At 56.5% G+C, this 14,045-nt stretch overlaps 6 protein-coding genes across 6 annotated transcripts; 5 read left to right on the top strand and 1 right to left on the bottom strand.

Annotated features, from left to right (window-relative positions):
* On the top strand, nucleotides 1-2,467 carry BZA05DRAFT_353325 (pyridoxal phosphate-dependent transferase). Its single transcript, XM_051481341.1, has 3 exons — nucleotides 1-231; nucleotides 306-659; nucleotides 737-2,467. The coding sequence occupies exons 2-3, from the start codon at nucleotides 476-478 to the stop codon at nucleotides 2,314-2,316; spliced, it is 1,764 nt and encodes a 587-aa protein (XP_051339882.1). The 5' UTR covers nucleotides 1-231; nucleotides 306-475; the 3' UTR covers nucleotides 2,317-2,467.
* A 742-nt stretch (nucleotides 2,468-3,209) lies between these two features.
* On the top strand, nucleotides 3,210-4,157 carry BZA05DRAFT_444920 (uncharacterized protein; the record flags this gene model as incomplete). Its single annotated transcript, XM_051486952.1, has 2 exons — nucleotides 3,210-3,351; nucleotides 3,424-4,157. The coding sequence occupies 2 exons, from the start codon at nucleotides 3,210-3,212 to the stop codon at nucleotides 4,155-4,157; spliced, it is 876 nt and encodes a 291-aa protein (XP_051339881.1).
* A 344-nt stretch (nucleotides 4,158-4,501) lies between these two features.
* Nucleotides 4,502-5,146, bottom strand: BZA05DRAFT_444919 (uncharacterized protein; the record flags this gene model as incomplete). The annotated part of the gene is made up of 2 exons (XM_051486951.1): nucleotides 4,502-4,632; nucleotides 4,705-5,146. 2 exons carry the CDS (start codon nucleotides 5,144-5,146, stop codon nucleotides 4,502-4,504), a joined length of 573 nt encoding a protein of 190 aa, XP_051339880.1.
* Nucleotides 5,147-9,071: 3,925 nt separating this feature from the next.
* On the top strand, nucleotides 9,072-10,260 carry BZA05DRAFT_353324 (extracellular metalloprotease). The gene is made up of 4 exons (XM_051481340.1): nucleotides 9,072-9,387; nucleotides 9,475-9,683; nucleotides 9,744-10,038; nucleotides 10,093-10,260. The coding sequence occupies exons 1-4, from the start codon at nucleotides 9,115-9,117 to the stop codon at nucleotides 10,201-10,203; spliced, it is 888 nt and encodes a 295-aa protein (XP_051339879.1). The 5' UTR covers nucleotides 9,072-9,114; the 3' UTR covers nucleotides 10,204-10,260.
* A 1,700-nt stretch (nucleotides 10,261-11,960) lies between these two features.
* Nucleotides 11,961-13,688, top strand: BZA05DRAFT_397757 (uncharacterized protein). Its single transcript, XM_051483651.1, has 3 exons — nucleotides 11,961-12,876; nucleotides 12,934-13,047; nucleotides 13,111-13,688. Exons 1-3 carry the CDS (start codon nucleotides 11,969-11,971, stop codon nucleotides 13,601-13,603), a joined length of 1,515 nt encoding a protein of 504 aa, XP_051339878.1. The 5' UTR covers nucleotides 11,961-11,968; the 3' UTR covers nucleotides 13,604-13,688.
* On the top strand, nucleotides 13,681-14,021 carry BZA05DRAFT_397755 (uncharacterized protein). The gene has a single exon (XM_051483650.1). The coding sequence runs from the start codon at nucleotides 13,704-13,706 to the stop codon at nucleotides 14,013-14,015; it is 312 nt and encodes a 103-aa protein (XP_051339877.1). The 5' UTR covers nucleotides 13,681-13,703; the 3' UTR covers nucleotides 14,016-14,021.
* The last annotated feature ends 24 nt before the right edge of the window (nucleotides 14,022-14,045 follow it).

Genomic DNA, 14,045 nt, shown 5'->3' with positions numbered 1-14,045 from the left:
AGAACCTCAACTTCTCCATCATTCTTCATTTTCGCCGTTTCCTTTGCCGGGATACCTCAATAACGCGGCCTAATTAATTCCGCAATCGTCGCGATCTCGTTCGCCACCTCTGCAGGCGCCTTTCCATATGTGTAGTACCACGCGAACACCGAATGAAACATCAGTTTCGTCCGAAAACAGTAACGAGTTGGACTTCAAGACTCACGACGACGACGCCTTGGGTGAGCGACTGTGATTCACCCCTTTCTTTAGTTTGGCTTATCGAAAGTTAGCGGGTGGCTTGATCTGACCTCTGGAGTCTGCAGGCGTTGACCATGAATTTGTCATCCGGCTCTAAAGGGCACGGGCGGCGCCGAGGCCGGCCGTGGACAGTTGAACTCCGCGATAGGTACCTAGCTCTCTTATCTCCAGCAGTCAAATACCACAAGGTCGCCTGCGAATACCAGCCCTTTTGCGTTCACACGATTCCATCACGATGCCGCAGCACCCACGAATTACCTGCAATACCGGCCATGCCACCGGCTCAAGCGCCGATTCCGGGCGAAAGCCTGCGGACCTCACCCATCACTTCAACGCCAGCACACGCGCGCGGAAGCCCAGCGTCATGAAGGGCCTCTACAAGTACTTTATGGTGCCGGGAATGTCCAACATCGCCGGCGGTTTGTCCATCCAATCCAATCCCATTGCCCGCCGCGCCGCCGAATCTGAAAGGGATACTGATCCGATCGTGTCTCAGGTCTTCCGTACCCCGGCTTCTTCCCCTACGACACCCTGCGTGCCGATGTCGCGTCACCCGAGCGTCTCCTCGACATCGCCTTCCACGGGCTCACGCCCGCTAAGGCGAGCTCCAGCTTCTTCTCGCGCCGCCGACGCGAAAAGGACCCAAAGACGTCTCACATTTCGATCCCGAAATTCGAGCCGTCGCAGCCTGCCGAGAAGCGCATCGACGTCGCCACGACGCTGCAGTACGGGCGCGCCACGGGCCTGCCCGCGCTCGCGGACTTTGTGCGCGAGTTCACGTTCGCCCACATGATGCAGGGGCAACTCGCGTATGCCGAGGACCAAGCGGATATCGTGCTCACGTGTGGTTCGACCGATGGGTTCTCGAAGATTGTGCAATGCTTCGGCACCGCGGGCGACTCCATGCTCGTCGAGGAGTTTACGTATCCTAATGCGCTGCAGACCGCTGCGCCGTTCGGAATCAGTACCGCGCCGGTCAGGATGGACGAGGGCGGGATGATGGTCGATGGCCCGGGTGGACTAAGGGACGTCCTCGAGAACTGGAATGTCGAGAAGAGTGGGCGGCGTCCACACTTGATGTACACGGTCACCATCGGACAGAACCCAACCGGCATCACGCTGAAGCGCCAGCGACGGAAGGAGATCTATGAGCTGTGCGATAGGTTCGATGTGCTCATCCTCGAGGACGACCCGTATTGGCATCTACAGTTCACGCCGGAATCTCACAATCTCCCCAGCGATACGGAGACGAAATACCCATTCTTGGCCGCGCTGGAACTCAGCTTCCTCAGCATCGACACGTCCGGGCGCGTGATCCGACTGGACACCTTCTCGAAGACCATCGCGCCAGGCTGCAGGATGGGATGGATCACGGCACAGAAGCCGATCATTGCTGCGATCGTGGCGGCGACGGAGTCGAGCACCCAACAGCCGTCTGGATTCGTACAGGGTATGGTTGCCGAGCTGCTGTGTCGTGCTTGGGGGATGGACGGCTGGGTGGCGTGGCTCGAGTCGCTTCGCGACGTTTACGAGGAGCGTATGGTCTCCATGACCGCCATTCTGGAGGAGGGCAAGGAGATCATCACCGTCACGTCACGTGACGACCTTGAGGTGGTGGAGAGAACACAACTCTACTCCTTCAACAAGCCCGAAGGTGGCATGTTCGTATGGATCAGAATGGACGTGTCATCGCACCCCGCATACAAAGCATTCATTTCCCGGGGGAACAGCAAGGCGGACATGCTCACCAAATTGTGGGAGTGGAATGCCGTGACACAGTTGGCGCTTCCCTGTCCGGGAGGAATGTTTACCGGCGGCGAGAAGTGCCGCGATAAGGCGGACGATTACTTTCGCTTCTGCTTTGCGGCGATAGAGCTTGAGGAGGTGAAAGCTGCCACGAGCCGGTGGGTCCAGGGCACAGAGAAGTTTTGGCACTTGAAGGCGTGGGAGATCGAGAAGATTGGGGAGGCCGAGTCCGTTATTGGGACGGGTGCGAACAAGAGGGGACAGGACGGTGGGTGGGGCGGGTGGATAGGTGGGAAAGGACGGTTCGAGGTGAAGTTTGAAGACTTTTGAATGGATACTTGGAATTGTGTAGTCGGACGGCATCTTTTACTATTTGTTTGTTTTTGGTTCCAGATTGGTTGTTATTATTAAGGCTAGAAGTTAGTTAGTCGTTCAGGTTATTCTTATTATCTGTGCACCGTTGTCATTGGCTCACCACGACCCACTAAGTATTCTAGCGCCCGCCTCCCAGTCGACAAGGCCCACAAGTGAAACACATGGGATAATTTTGCTGTCAATGACTTTTGGCGAGTTCTTGGATAGAACAGCTCGTGTGTGGTCTCATCAGGCTCACCCAGCTACGGATCTTGATCGATCACTCGTGACATTTAAAGGTACTGCGTTCGTAAAAGTCCAGCGAGTGTTCGCACACGTTTTCTGGCTTCACCCAGTATCGTAGATTTACTGTAAGGGGTCCACAACCAGGTTCTTGCACGGAATATTTGACAGCCGTTGTGCATGGCCAAATCCTGAAGCTAAGCTTGTAAGTGGCGGCTATCCGATGGCAGAAAAAGATGGGATGAACCCAAGGAATATGAGCATGGAGCACCATTTCTACTGACGGGCATGACGGCGAAAGACGGGCGAATAAGCGCGATCACGAACGTCCGATCTCGCTATTGGGTGGAAGGGGGCATCAATCGAATTGCACTTGTGCGTGCCTCCCCCGCCGTGGCTCGATCGAGCAAACAGGCTCCGCGCCGCTATGCACCTGTAATGGTTTGATATCTCCTACTCATGCGCCGTAGGATACAATCGGCTAGTAAAATGCCGAGACGAATGGTAGGCGGTGTTCACCCTTAAAATTGTCAACTTCCACACGCATCCACGCATGGTCACTCGTTCGTCATCCCTCCTTTCACCGCTTCCTTCTCCTACATCCCTCTACCACAGCACTAACCATCATGGACTCTTTCCCGACGTTCAATAATCCCGACGATAACTGGCTAGCGCAGGCCCTCCAAAATGCGACACCAGTCGACGACATGTCGCTTGCCGCTGCGACGGTGGATCCGCTCATGGATGAGCATGCTTGGGGAGCTTCAGGTAAATATTCCCCGGATAGTGGAAAGTGTTTGCCTCCTCGCTGCGGAACTAATCTTGTGACCGCTCCAACAGAAGCCTTGGCCTTTCCCGCCGCTGGTGGAAACCAAGAGCACGCTGCAGCCACCGCCCCCGTCGCTGGTGCTGGTGTTCAAGACTGGGCTGCAACCACCGCAGCCCCTTGGTATTTAACCGCTAGTTACGATCCCACATTTCCCGCCGTCCCAGGTGTCGACTACGGCGAGCAATGGCAAGAGCAAGCTCAAGTACCACCCAGCACCCGGGCACTGACCCCCCCACCTCCACTCCCACCCCCATGCGCACCCACACCCGTACCCTCACCCCCGCGCCCCTCGGAACCAGCCAGCTCGACGCTACACCGCAGATCCCTGCGCAATCTCCGCGCCAGTCGACAGTCCGCCGCCACCACTAGCACCACGGACACCGCGGAAACGGCGCCTCCCAAGCCGGTGCGCAAGCGCAATCCTCGCGCTAGCGCCGCTGATCCGCCGCCTCCGCCGCCGCCTCCGCCCAATGTCAACATCTCGCTCAGTTCGCTCCCGGCCGTGCTGCCATCCGCTATCCGCGACGAGTACGAGGTCGTCCGGAAGAGTGTCGATGCATACTTTGCTCTCGGCCACGACGGCGAGAGCACGCCGATTCTGGTCCTGGCGCTCGAGGAGGCGATTAGGGTGAGTGAAGATGCCGTGGAGTGGTTGGGAAACAAGGGAAGGTGGCTTGAGAAGGGAGTGGTTGAGAGCGAGATGCAGATGGTTCGTGCGGTCCTGGATGGCTTAAATATGGTTTAGGTGAAAGGGATGGATGGGAGCGGTGCTACATTGTATCATTGATCATTGCCCTGCCAACTACTGTACTTAGTGGAGGCGTAGGTTTTGGGTTTCGTCTGCCTGTGGAGTAGTGGGCTGGAGACTTGATTGCATTGTCGGCTCTCATGAACCTTCACCACAGCAGAAAAAAACCATAGTAATCGAACAGTCTTTCACTTGAAAAACCGCCTAGCAATTGCTTTCGAGTTCGGAATGTTTCCTGTGAGTCCATGCCAGTGAGTGATAGTCCATGTATAGTAGTCACTATTATCCCTTATCCGCCCATCCGATGCCTACCCAGATGTCCTCCGTTACAAGCACATACATCAGTTCTCCGGCAACACGCTATCTTCTGCCAACCCGGCAGCAAACTCCTCCAATTTTTCGATATCGATGGTTCGATCGTAAGCCCTCAGATGTCCATAGCGATTGTCATACTTCGAGCCCTTGTTATACCCTACAGCCGCACACCCATCAGCAGCCGCGCACGCACACGGTATCCTCTCGGGGTGTTAGAAGGAAAGCATACCGAACCCCAACTCAACCGTCGGCCTCCCCCACCGATACAGGTCCTCCTCCTCCTCCTCCTCCTCCTTTTTCTCGCCCTCAACGTCCTCGACAATAGTAGCCAACCGATCGTTCTGCTTATGCCTCGCCCTATTATTATCCTCGAGCACGCGCTTCTTGGTGATATCCCTGAGCGGGCGGCGGCCCTTCGCCTGGGCCTTCGGCTTCACGCCGTGCTCGAGCGCATGCTGCTCGCGGAATTCCTCGCGCGCGCGCTGCGCTGGGTCAATGTTGCCGGGATTGTTGTTGACTTTGCTCTCGTATGCGTTGCTAGGCCGCGGATCGAGCACCGCGTCGATGTCGTGGATGCTCCTGGCCGGGATCGGGCTGGGGATGGGCCGCGCGAGGACCAGATTGAGAAATACGAGGACGAGCCCCAGGAGCTGGCATATGTTGATGTGCATCTTTGTGACTGGTTAGGGGGTTGGATACAGATGGAGAGCGGTGCGTTTAGACGGTGATCTGGGTTTATATAGACCCAGGCTGGACTGGGCGGATGTGCAGGTAGCTCAAGGTTTGCTTTTGCATTTGCTTTGTGGCCTGGGACGCGCAATCATCACTGCCTCCTAGTCGGATTAAGAGCGAAGGAGAGTTACCATCCATCCCGGGGGATGGATTCGTGGTTGCGTTGCGCCATCGAGGGCGAAAGACAGTTATATGGCAAGATGGATCCATCCAGTTGGGGTCTAGCCAGATGTCCATGTCAGTGACGACGCACACCGATCAGGGGGATCCGGTGAAGTCTAACTCTAACTCTATTCCCACCTCCACCGTCCAGGCCAGCTGGGACCGTCAAATGGTATTTCGCACCGATCAAGCCCCCGGTCTTTTGCTCCGGCGCAATGATCTACTCCGCCAACTGCGTGAGGGGACAGTCGGAAGGCGTAGAGACAGTGCTGTCGGCTTCTTGAGCAGCGTTATGGAGCATCTTCCAATCATGTAATATCACTCGCCAAAACGGTCTCAGGTGTGGTTACTGGTCATTTTCCTCGGTATGATAGTGGTGCGAGCGAGGAGACGCCAAACAAGCTCGTGAATGACTCTCCGAGGACTGCAGGGTGTTTTGGCCGCAGCAGAGACGATTGTAGGCAGAGGTTGGGAGTGGACGAAGAAACTATATGTTTGGGTTTAGATATCTGAGTCGTTTGTGGATGAAAGTTTAGCCCAGTCTTAGAAGACGCCGAAGAGGTACGAGAGGAAGCTGAAGAATTGCTGAGGAAAAAGAGAAACAAGAGGAAAAGACGAACGAGCCCGGTATGTTGGACCAGGAGGAAGTGACTCGAATGTGGATTTCCCTTATTATTCCCCTGCCACAACTACTCTTGCGGAGATTGAGATGAAGAGTGCACAGTGAGACCGCCCTCGCGAGCCGGCTAGGTACCGTTAGCCGTTCGGTGGAGCTGTCGAGTACTACACACCACCTACCTACGCCGTACGGGACATGTGTACAGTGTCATGGATATCCCGTACCTATGTCGCAATGTCGCAATGACAGGATCGTGTCGGTAGTTATCAGTACATAGTACATATTATGTACATACTAGACGCTCAAATATAGAACACTGACCAGAAAAAAACGCATTCCTCCACAAGTGAAAATGAAAGTGTAAATCCCCGGGTACCTCATCGCAACCCACACAAAGCTGGAAGCCCCCCCCCCCCCCCCCCCCTCTTTCCCGTATTCATGCCCACAACATAAGATTTGAGACAACAACGTCTGTCCACTATCTGTGGTGCTGCAAGCATGCATGCATCTATCCTCCTCCTTCCATCTTCCATGCGTCTATCTTCCGTGTTCCTGGCCATCGTAAAGAGCAGAAACCAGAAACCAGAGAGCAGATGACATATCGCGGCGCCTAACTGCATGCGCAGACTCCCAGAGCCGGTAGGTAGTAAGTTCCCCAAGCACCTCTATGTGCTCTACGTGCTCTACCGGTATGTATGATATGTGTGTATATAAGATGTACCTATGTATGTGTGTACGGTATGTAGCACGAAACAACCCGCCCGTTATCATTGTGCAATGCGCCATAAGCACCTAGTATCACAGTAGGTATCACAGAATACCGTATCTTGAATCCTAAATCCTGAATCCTGTCAGGCACAAGGTACAACCGTCACCGTCACCCGTGTGGCAATCCCGGCGATCTCTGGCGTCCCCTGGTATTTTGAGCGGTGAGCTCGGCGATTTAAGTGACGAAAAATCGATAGAAAAAAGAAAAAAGAAAAAAGAAAAGAAAGTGTCCGCGAAGACGAAGAGTGCGGCTGCCACTCGGCTACGCGCACACGCAGCACAAGTTATAACTGCCATTGAATTCAATTGGAATCCCGCGCGCTGATTGGGGGTTGGCGCGGCAACTGGGTAGGTACTCCGGAATAACGAAGTACTTCCAAGTACTTCTTACTTGCGTACATATAGCGGAAGGCTTCATCTCGTGGTCTCGTGGTCTCGGCTGTAGGGCTTGGTAACGATGAACATACCTCATACTTTCATACCTAGGTCCGGAATTGCCTTGGTCGTTGTAGACTCAGGACCAGTGGTACCTCAGACAAACCAAAACGACTGCCGGAGAGAGAGAGATCCCAGCGGCCAGCGTCTCTACTAGGTACCCGATCTCCAGTCTTCAGAGTCTCCCCACCCTGGGCCCTGACCCGTCGAAACGCACCAAGTCTCGTGTCAAGCCCTAAGTATACCACTTCCCCCCCTGCAGATGTTTATCTGAAACTAAAATGACCGACGGTAGGGAAGAGTCTATGTTTGTATGCAGAGTACTATGTAGGTAACTAACTGGATGGCAAATAGGCACATAAGAGGCAATTATGGATATGGTGGATAGATAATAGAGGGATGGATGGATGGATGGATGGATGTCAACTTCCATCGCAGAGATACCAACTACCTGCCTACCTGTATCTATCCCCAGATCATATCACAATATCATCATATCTATCTACATAGCAGCCACTCAGGGTACGACCGATTAAGGAAGTTTTGTTGGAGACGCCACGCGAGTGATATCATACATCCAGGGACCTTGTTGGGAGGTGAATGAAAGCTGGGCCCTCTCTACTATATCGTAATGATAGCTATATCGTAATGATAGCTATATCATAGCTATACAGATCCCGAATCAATCAATCGGTCAATCGGTCAATCAATCATCAATCAGTCAATCAATCAATCAAGTACTGGATAGCCCGCGGGCTATGCACTGAAGATCCGGAGAGGACGGGGTGGGAATGAACGCATAACAGCGGGAGGGATCGCACGGGATTTTCGAAACGAACCTACCTACCCACCTAACTACTACCTACTGGCGCCGTTGGACATCCCTCCGAATCGTCAGCACGGAGTCATGGCCGACTCACGACTCCCGGACTCCTCCGTCTCTATCCAGAGCGTCCCAAGCATCCCATCCCAAGCATCCTAAACATCCAGCACCCAACGGCGACCGCTCGGAAGCAGGTTGGAATCCAGAGTCCAGAATCCAGAATCCAGAATTCCAGGGTGCGTATGTACCACATACAGTCCGCGAGGATTCACGAGCACCATACCACTCTACCCTACCCTTCAAGGTGCAAGCGTTCAGAACCCCAAACTCCGAACCAGGCCAGACTCCGAACCATGCCTCGGGACAAACTGCGGTACCTACTGCTGACTTGAAGCCTTAAATAGAGCACCTACCCAACTAACTATCCTACATTCCTATCGTGCGGAGAATCTTGTAGCATATAGTCTCCGATCATTCTACTTTTTGCAGCATCCAATCACGTTTCTCGTAACTCGTTAAGCAAGGCGAGCTCGGGAGCTATCAAGGGGGCCTTGGCATTCACTCATTCATTCATTCAGTCATTCAGTCAGTCATTCACTGGCACTATGGATAGGTACTTGGAAAAAGTATGTAAGTAGGCAAAGGGCAGCGCGGGAATTCATTCAGCTATCTACTGGATTCTTTTTACCCCCCTAACGACGCAAAATGTACTGTACTGTACAGCAGGTTCCGGATAGGCGCAGGTGGGTGGACAGCTGGTACATCTGGTACATCTGGGACATATGATATGTACCTGTAACCCGAGCAGCCCACCCCAGCGCCCATGGCCGAGGGACGGAATGAGGTGGTGGTGAAAGAGAGCAGAAGGGAATGGAGCAGGCGAGGGAGGGATAAAGGGATGAAGGGAGTGTGGCATGTATTTCCGTATGTATATAAGCCAGTGCAGCCACAACATTCCTCGCCGCGTTCGTTGACGGCGCTCATCACCACCTTCTTTCATTCATTCATTCATTCATTCATTGACCCACAGTCCCTCTTTCCCTCCCTCTCCCTCCCTCCCTCCCTTTTTATCCCTCTCCACCTCCCACTGTAGCTGAAACATGTTATTCAGCACACGCACGCTCCTTCTGGCCCTCGCCACCACCGCGCTGGGCCATGTAACGTCCCCGCGCCGCGGCCGCTGCGCACAGGACGACCCCTCGGAGTCCAACATCGCCGAGATGGAGCGCATGGCGGAGGACGCCCGACTGCACCCCATGGTCCGCGTCAACGCCAGCAACGCGACGCTCGAGCTGGACATATACTTCCACGTCATCAGCACGGGGCCGTCGGTGGCGGAGGGGAATCTCGGGAACGGTACACTCATGAATCAGGTTGGTTTGCACTGCTGCCGCCCCCTCTTCTCCGCCCCTTCCTTTGTGATCGGAGGATTCACACCGGTGGTCGTGGTGGTGGAACAGCTGAATGTCATCAACAAAGACTACGCCCCGGCGGGCATAAAGTACACGCTTCGCAACGTCACGCGGACCGTGAACGCGGCTTGGTACGGGGTGACCATGGGGTCCGCGGCGGAGATGGCCATGAAGAAGTCGCTGCGACGGGGCACATACCGGGACATCAATGTGTATTTTGCGCGACTATCGGGTGGCGTGCTGGGCTGGTGTACATTGTCCGTCCCCTCCCCCTCTCCCCCCTCTCCTCCGAGGCAGCGCCACTGACCCCCCACCAGCCCAGAAGTGAACCCGACAGCGCACATGCGCACGCGCGACGGCTGCGTCGTAGCATCGCAATCGCTGCCGGGCGGAATAAAGCCATACAACCTGGGGCGGACGCTGACGCACGAGCTGGGCCACTGGCACTCGCTGTACCACACGTTCCAGGGCGGGTGCACGGCGACGAACGATCGCGTCGAGGACACGCCGGCGGAGCGCGGACCCACGTATGGCTGCCCAAAGACTAATCCAGACACCTGCACCGGCGCGAGGTTCCCCGGCGTTGATCCGATTCATAATTTCATGGACTATGTAGGCCCACCCTCCTGAACAGCGATCAGTCGGCGTTGCTAATGATCCCCAAAGACGGACGATATATGCATGAACGAATTCACGCCCGGCCAAGTAACTCGGATGTTCCAGGCGTTTGCGAGGATGCGGGGCGCAGCGAGGGGCGGATACTACCCGCAGTACTAGGAGCGCGCGGGGAGGGCTGGGGGTTGGAGGGGGGGTGTATATGGGGGGTGTATGTGGGGGGTGGGGAGGGGGGGGGGGTGTATGTTCGAGACGGTTTGGTCGGAAGTACTGGCATGATACATGCTAGTATATTGGGCGGTGTTTCGGTCGTTCGTTTCGTTTCGGTCGTCGTATGTAGGGCATCGCATGTAGCATGAATCGGTTTAATTCTCGCATGGTATGTTACTGGCCGGTGGTGGTGCCGATGGACGGAGCTTGGCGGATGTGGGGGGTCTCCAAAGAAGCGAGCGAACGGCCGATGATTCGGGGGAGGGATGAGGGGATGGAGGCGCTATGCGCGGACTGCGAACACGAGCGAAGCGGTAGTTCGTCAACGGATGACGGAATGCGACCTGAGTGCGTCGAGAACTTTGTTTGGTGATTGGACTCCCACATGGCAGTCGACTTCGCTGTAACCAATATCCACATCGGCCAGCCAATGCCGTCGCCGTCGCAGTCTCGCAAATGGCCTCTGGTTATCGCATATCGCATATGGTTCGACCGGGGGTTTCGACTCCGTGAGCGTCACCGGGCTCGTGGGCCATCTGCATTCGAAGCGTATGTGGCATCTGTCTCTGCTGGAGAATGTTCCTGCGTTACCTAGACATCGCGAACGGCTCCACCTTCCTCATAGAGAGATCGTTGGGTGCTGGTATACCACCCCCAGCGAGATCAAACTTCTTCTGCCACCGCAGAGCTATGTATGGTGAGTAGATGTCACGTAGAATGGCCACCCTGACCATGTTCGTCACCCTGCATCATCGTCATCGTGGTTCTAGCTTCCAGTTAGCCCAGTTACCCCGCAGTCACTCTCTTTCCCTCTCAGCGCGTCCGAACCGGGCAGCACGACGCGGACAGCCCGTGACAAGCATTCCTCCACTCCGCAGCGAAACACCCGATTGTACTCTGTCGACACGCGCGACATGCGAGCCGCGACTTGCGAGTCGCGTCTTGCGAGTCTTGTGGAATACGAAGAACACTGCGGAATCCTTCCGGCCAGCGATAACCAGGCTGCCACTCCACCCTACCCACCGGTATTCCGAGCCGTGCGCTGTGCGATAAGCGAGACGAAACCTCTCCAACAACGAGGAGGGTGGGGATGAGGAGGAGCGCGTTCCGTTTGTGACGGTTTCTGGGGCCAATCCTTCGTCGCGATCGGGGATGAAGGAGGAGGACGAGGATCGCATGCCCAATTGCCCCTCTCTCTCGCTTTCTCTCTCGCTTTCTCTCGCTCCCTCACTTCCTCTGCTGTCTGCCACGTATGTGCTCTGCAAGCGATGAGTGAGCACAATTACTCGGTCTCTGGATGGGAGTGCGCACATCGAGGGTTGCTAAGTGGACATTCCGTCGAGCCTCAATTCATCGCTTACACCTTAAACTGTAACTACCGGCTGCCATTCTCACCCCCCACCTCCCCCCAACGCATCTCCTGTCATATATCACCTCTCCCCCTCCCCCTCCCGACGCATATAGCTCCGCAATACCATTCCTCACCCCGCCCGTTCGTGCTCTTTGGCTTCACCTAGCTCCTCGCTGTAACTCCCCCCGGCCCGAGGCGACGTAACTGAGTACCCTCCCCCACTACCCGTGGGGCTAGCCTCGTATGTGATCCGCGCGCGCCGCGCCCCCGAAAAGCCCCAGCTCGGATCGCTCCGCACCCACTCCGGGAGCCAGCCATAGCCAGTTCCTGCTGATCGTGCCTGCCGCGTGAATAGTTATGGCCTCGATGGCGTCGCTACTCCCGTCCACCAGCTGGAGCGTCGGTGACTCGGGCTTCAATGACCGCCAGCATTCGGAATCACAAGGCCCCGAGTCCCTCCTGCGCCGGCTCCTGGTCAACGTCGGCAACCGCGTGGCGCACATCACCGGCGCCGATAAGAGCGAGGTGTACAAGCTCATGAAGGCCATGGCCGACGAGCTGTACCACGAGCAGCTGCTGGCGCGACCGGCCGCCATGCAGTCGCAGCTGGCACAGTCGGTTGCTAGGCAGCACACGGCGACCACGACGACGGCGATGGGCGTGGATGGGGAGTGCTATCCAGGCACGATCAACCCGCACATACTGCAGCGGGAGCAGGTCGAGATCATACAGATGGCCTTGACGGGGAACACGTTCGACGGCACCGTCGACGTGTCGCAGTACTCGGGCGGACAGTCGGGGTATGCGCGGCCGCTAGTGGCGTACGAGCGGTCGCACCCGGCGCTGCTGGAGCGCCACCTGGCGGACATTGTCGGCACGATCGACGGAGCTAGTCGGCCGGCGGGCAGCGGGCAGGGGAACGACCTCACGCTGGGCGAGCGACAGTCGTTCCGGCGGGGAACGAGAAGGCTCAGGGATCCCGGCGAGGACCTGGACAGCGCTGCCGACTACTCCAATAGCGAGTCGAATCTTGACCCGCAACTGCAGCTCACCAGCCGCACACACTTCGACCCATACATACCCGGGGATGCACGCTCCATCGAGCCGTCAACCAGCAAGAACATGGGCCCGCCGTCGTCGTTCACGTCGCTGTCGCTGTCGCAGCAGTCTCCCGGGTACAGACAGTGCAAGCGGACGAAAACGGTCGCGTCCGAGCCCATCAACGAGACGGAGACGTCGTCGCAGGCCGGGGGTGACCGCAACCGCGGGCCAAGGTTCGTTTCGTCCCCGTGCCGGAGCGGGTCCACACCGAGCTGATGTGATGCGTGCAGCAGGGCACCCGGACCGTCCGAGCACGGCAACGAAACGGAGACCTCCTCGCAGGCTGGGCAGGATCGAACCTGCGACAGCTGCAGCCGGCACTTCCCCTTTCCGCGCGACCTCAAGTGAGTCCCTCCGTCGTCGTGGTCTGCAAGCAAGAAATCCCCCACTAACCCCTCCGCTGCAAGAGCGCACATCCAAGCGCACCACGCCGGCGGCATCAAGTGCGACGAGTGCAGCGCGTGCCTGTCGAACCAATACAGCCTTCAGCGGCACAAGGCATCCAAGCACGGCGTGGGCCGGCACTGCGGCCACTGCCCGACCACCTTCGGCACGCTCACCGCGCTAAGCAAGCACATGGCCAAGGAGCACGGCGTCGGCGAGCACTGCAACTTCTGCGACTGCGCCGTGACAAAGCTCGATCGCCACCTGGCCGATCATCATGGACAGGGACATGCGTGCAGGACTTGTCCGAGATTCTTCGCTACGGAACATTCCGCTAGGCATCACAGGAAGAATTGCGTCGGCAACCAGCTGCAAAACCAGCTGCAGCAGCAACCAAGACAGCAGCATGGACAGCAACAGAGGGACAGGAGACACCCCTCCCCGGAGCAGCAGCAGAATCATCACCATCATAGCCTCTATCTCGATCCTCCGGGCTATCAGGATATGTTCTTTTGAACCACCACCGACAGTAGCTGGCGCAATTGTTCCGCTCTTGCTGCACCCTCCTCGCTAGTCGAGCTGCCCCCCCCCCCCCCCCCCCTGCCCAGGGCCCGACATGGCCAGCCCCCGTTTTCCCGGTCCGACGACTGCTACGCCCCTCTCCCACAACCCCCCGAGCATACCCGTAAATTTGTATCTAGCTCTAGCTCTCTTCCTCTTCCTATTCCGTTTGATTAATCCATTCCTTGTATTGATGGGTTGTTTGTTCATGTACGTATTCTTGTATGTAGGAGTTTGGCGCATTTGCGGGATTTGGACTGGACTGGTCGTGTTGCTTTTGGGGTCGAGGGAGGTACACAATGGATCTAAGGAGGAGCGAGAAGGGGAGATGCAGGTGAACGGGGAGGGGAAAGGGGAATGGGGGTGAATGGGGCGAAGAGAGAAAGTTCTGCAGTTG

Source organism: Tricharina praecox, assembly GCF_024521635.1.
Source record: "Tricharina praecox strain CBS 144465 chromosome Unknown BZA05scaffold_11, whole genome shotgun sequence".
NCBI lineage: Eukaryota > Fungi > Ascomycota > Pezizomycetes > Pezizales > Pyronemataceae > Tricharina > Tricharina praecox.
This window is presented reverse-complemented; position numbering and strand designations above follow the sequence as displayed.

Excerpts from the sequence above, each read along its gene's own strand:
- BZA05DRAFT_353325 (XM_051481341.1), top strand. The coding sequence starts at position 476 with ATGCCGCAGCACCCACGAATTACCTGCAATACCGGCCATGCCACCGGC. Across the intron at positions 660-736 it reads AATGTCCAACATCGCCGGCG|GTCTTCCGTACCCCGGCTTC; the intron begins GTTTGTCCATCC and ends ATCGTGTCTCAG.
- BZA05DRAFT_353324 (XM_051481340.1), top strand. The coding sequence starts at position 9,115 with ATGTTATTCAGCACACGCACGCTCCTTCTGGCCCTCGCCACCACCGCG. Across the intron at positions 9,388-9,474 it reads ACGGTACACTCATGAATCAG|CTGAATGTCATCAACAAAGA; the intron begins GTTGGTTTGCAC and ends GTGGTGGAACAG. Across the intron at positions 9,684-9,743 it reads GTGCTGGGCTGGTGTACATT|CCCAGAAGTGAACCCGACAG; the intron begins GTCCGTCCCCTC and ends ACCCCCCACCAG.
- BZA05DRAFT_397757 (XM_051483651.1), top strand. The coding sequence starts at position 11,969 with ATGGCGTCGCTACTCCCGTCCACCAGCTGGAGCGTCGGTGACTCGGGC. Across the intron at positions 12,877-12,933 it reads GACCGCAACCGCGGGCCAAG|CAGGGCACCCGGACCGTCCG; the intron begins GTTCGTTTCGTC and ends TGATGCGTGCAG. Across the intron at positions 13,048-13,110 it reads CCCTTTCCGCGCGACCTCAA|AGCGCACATCCAAGCGCACC; the intron begins GTGAGTCCCTCC and ends CTCCGCTGCAAG.
- BZA05DRAFT_397755 (XM_051483650.1), top strand. The coding sequence starts at position 13,704 with ATGGCCAGCCCCCGTTTTCCCGGTCCGACGACTGCTACGCCCCTCTCC.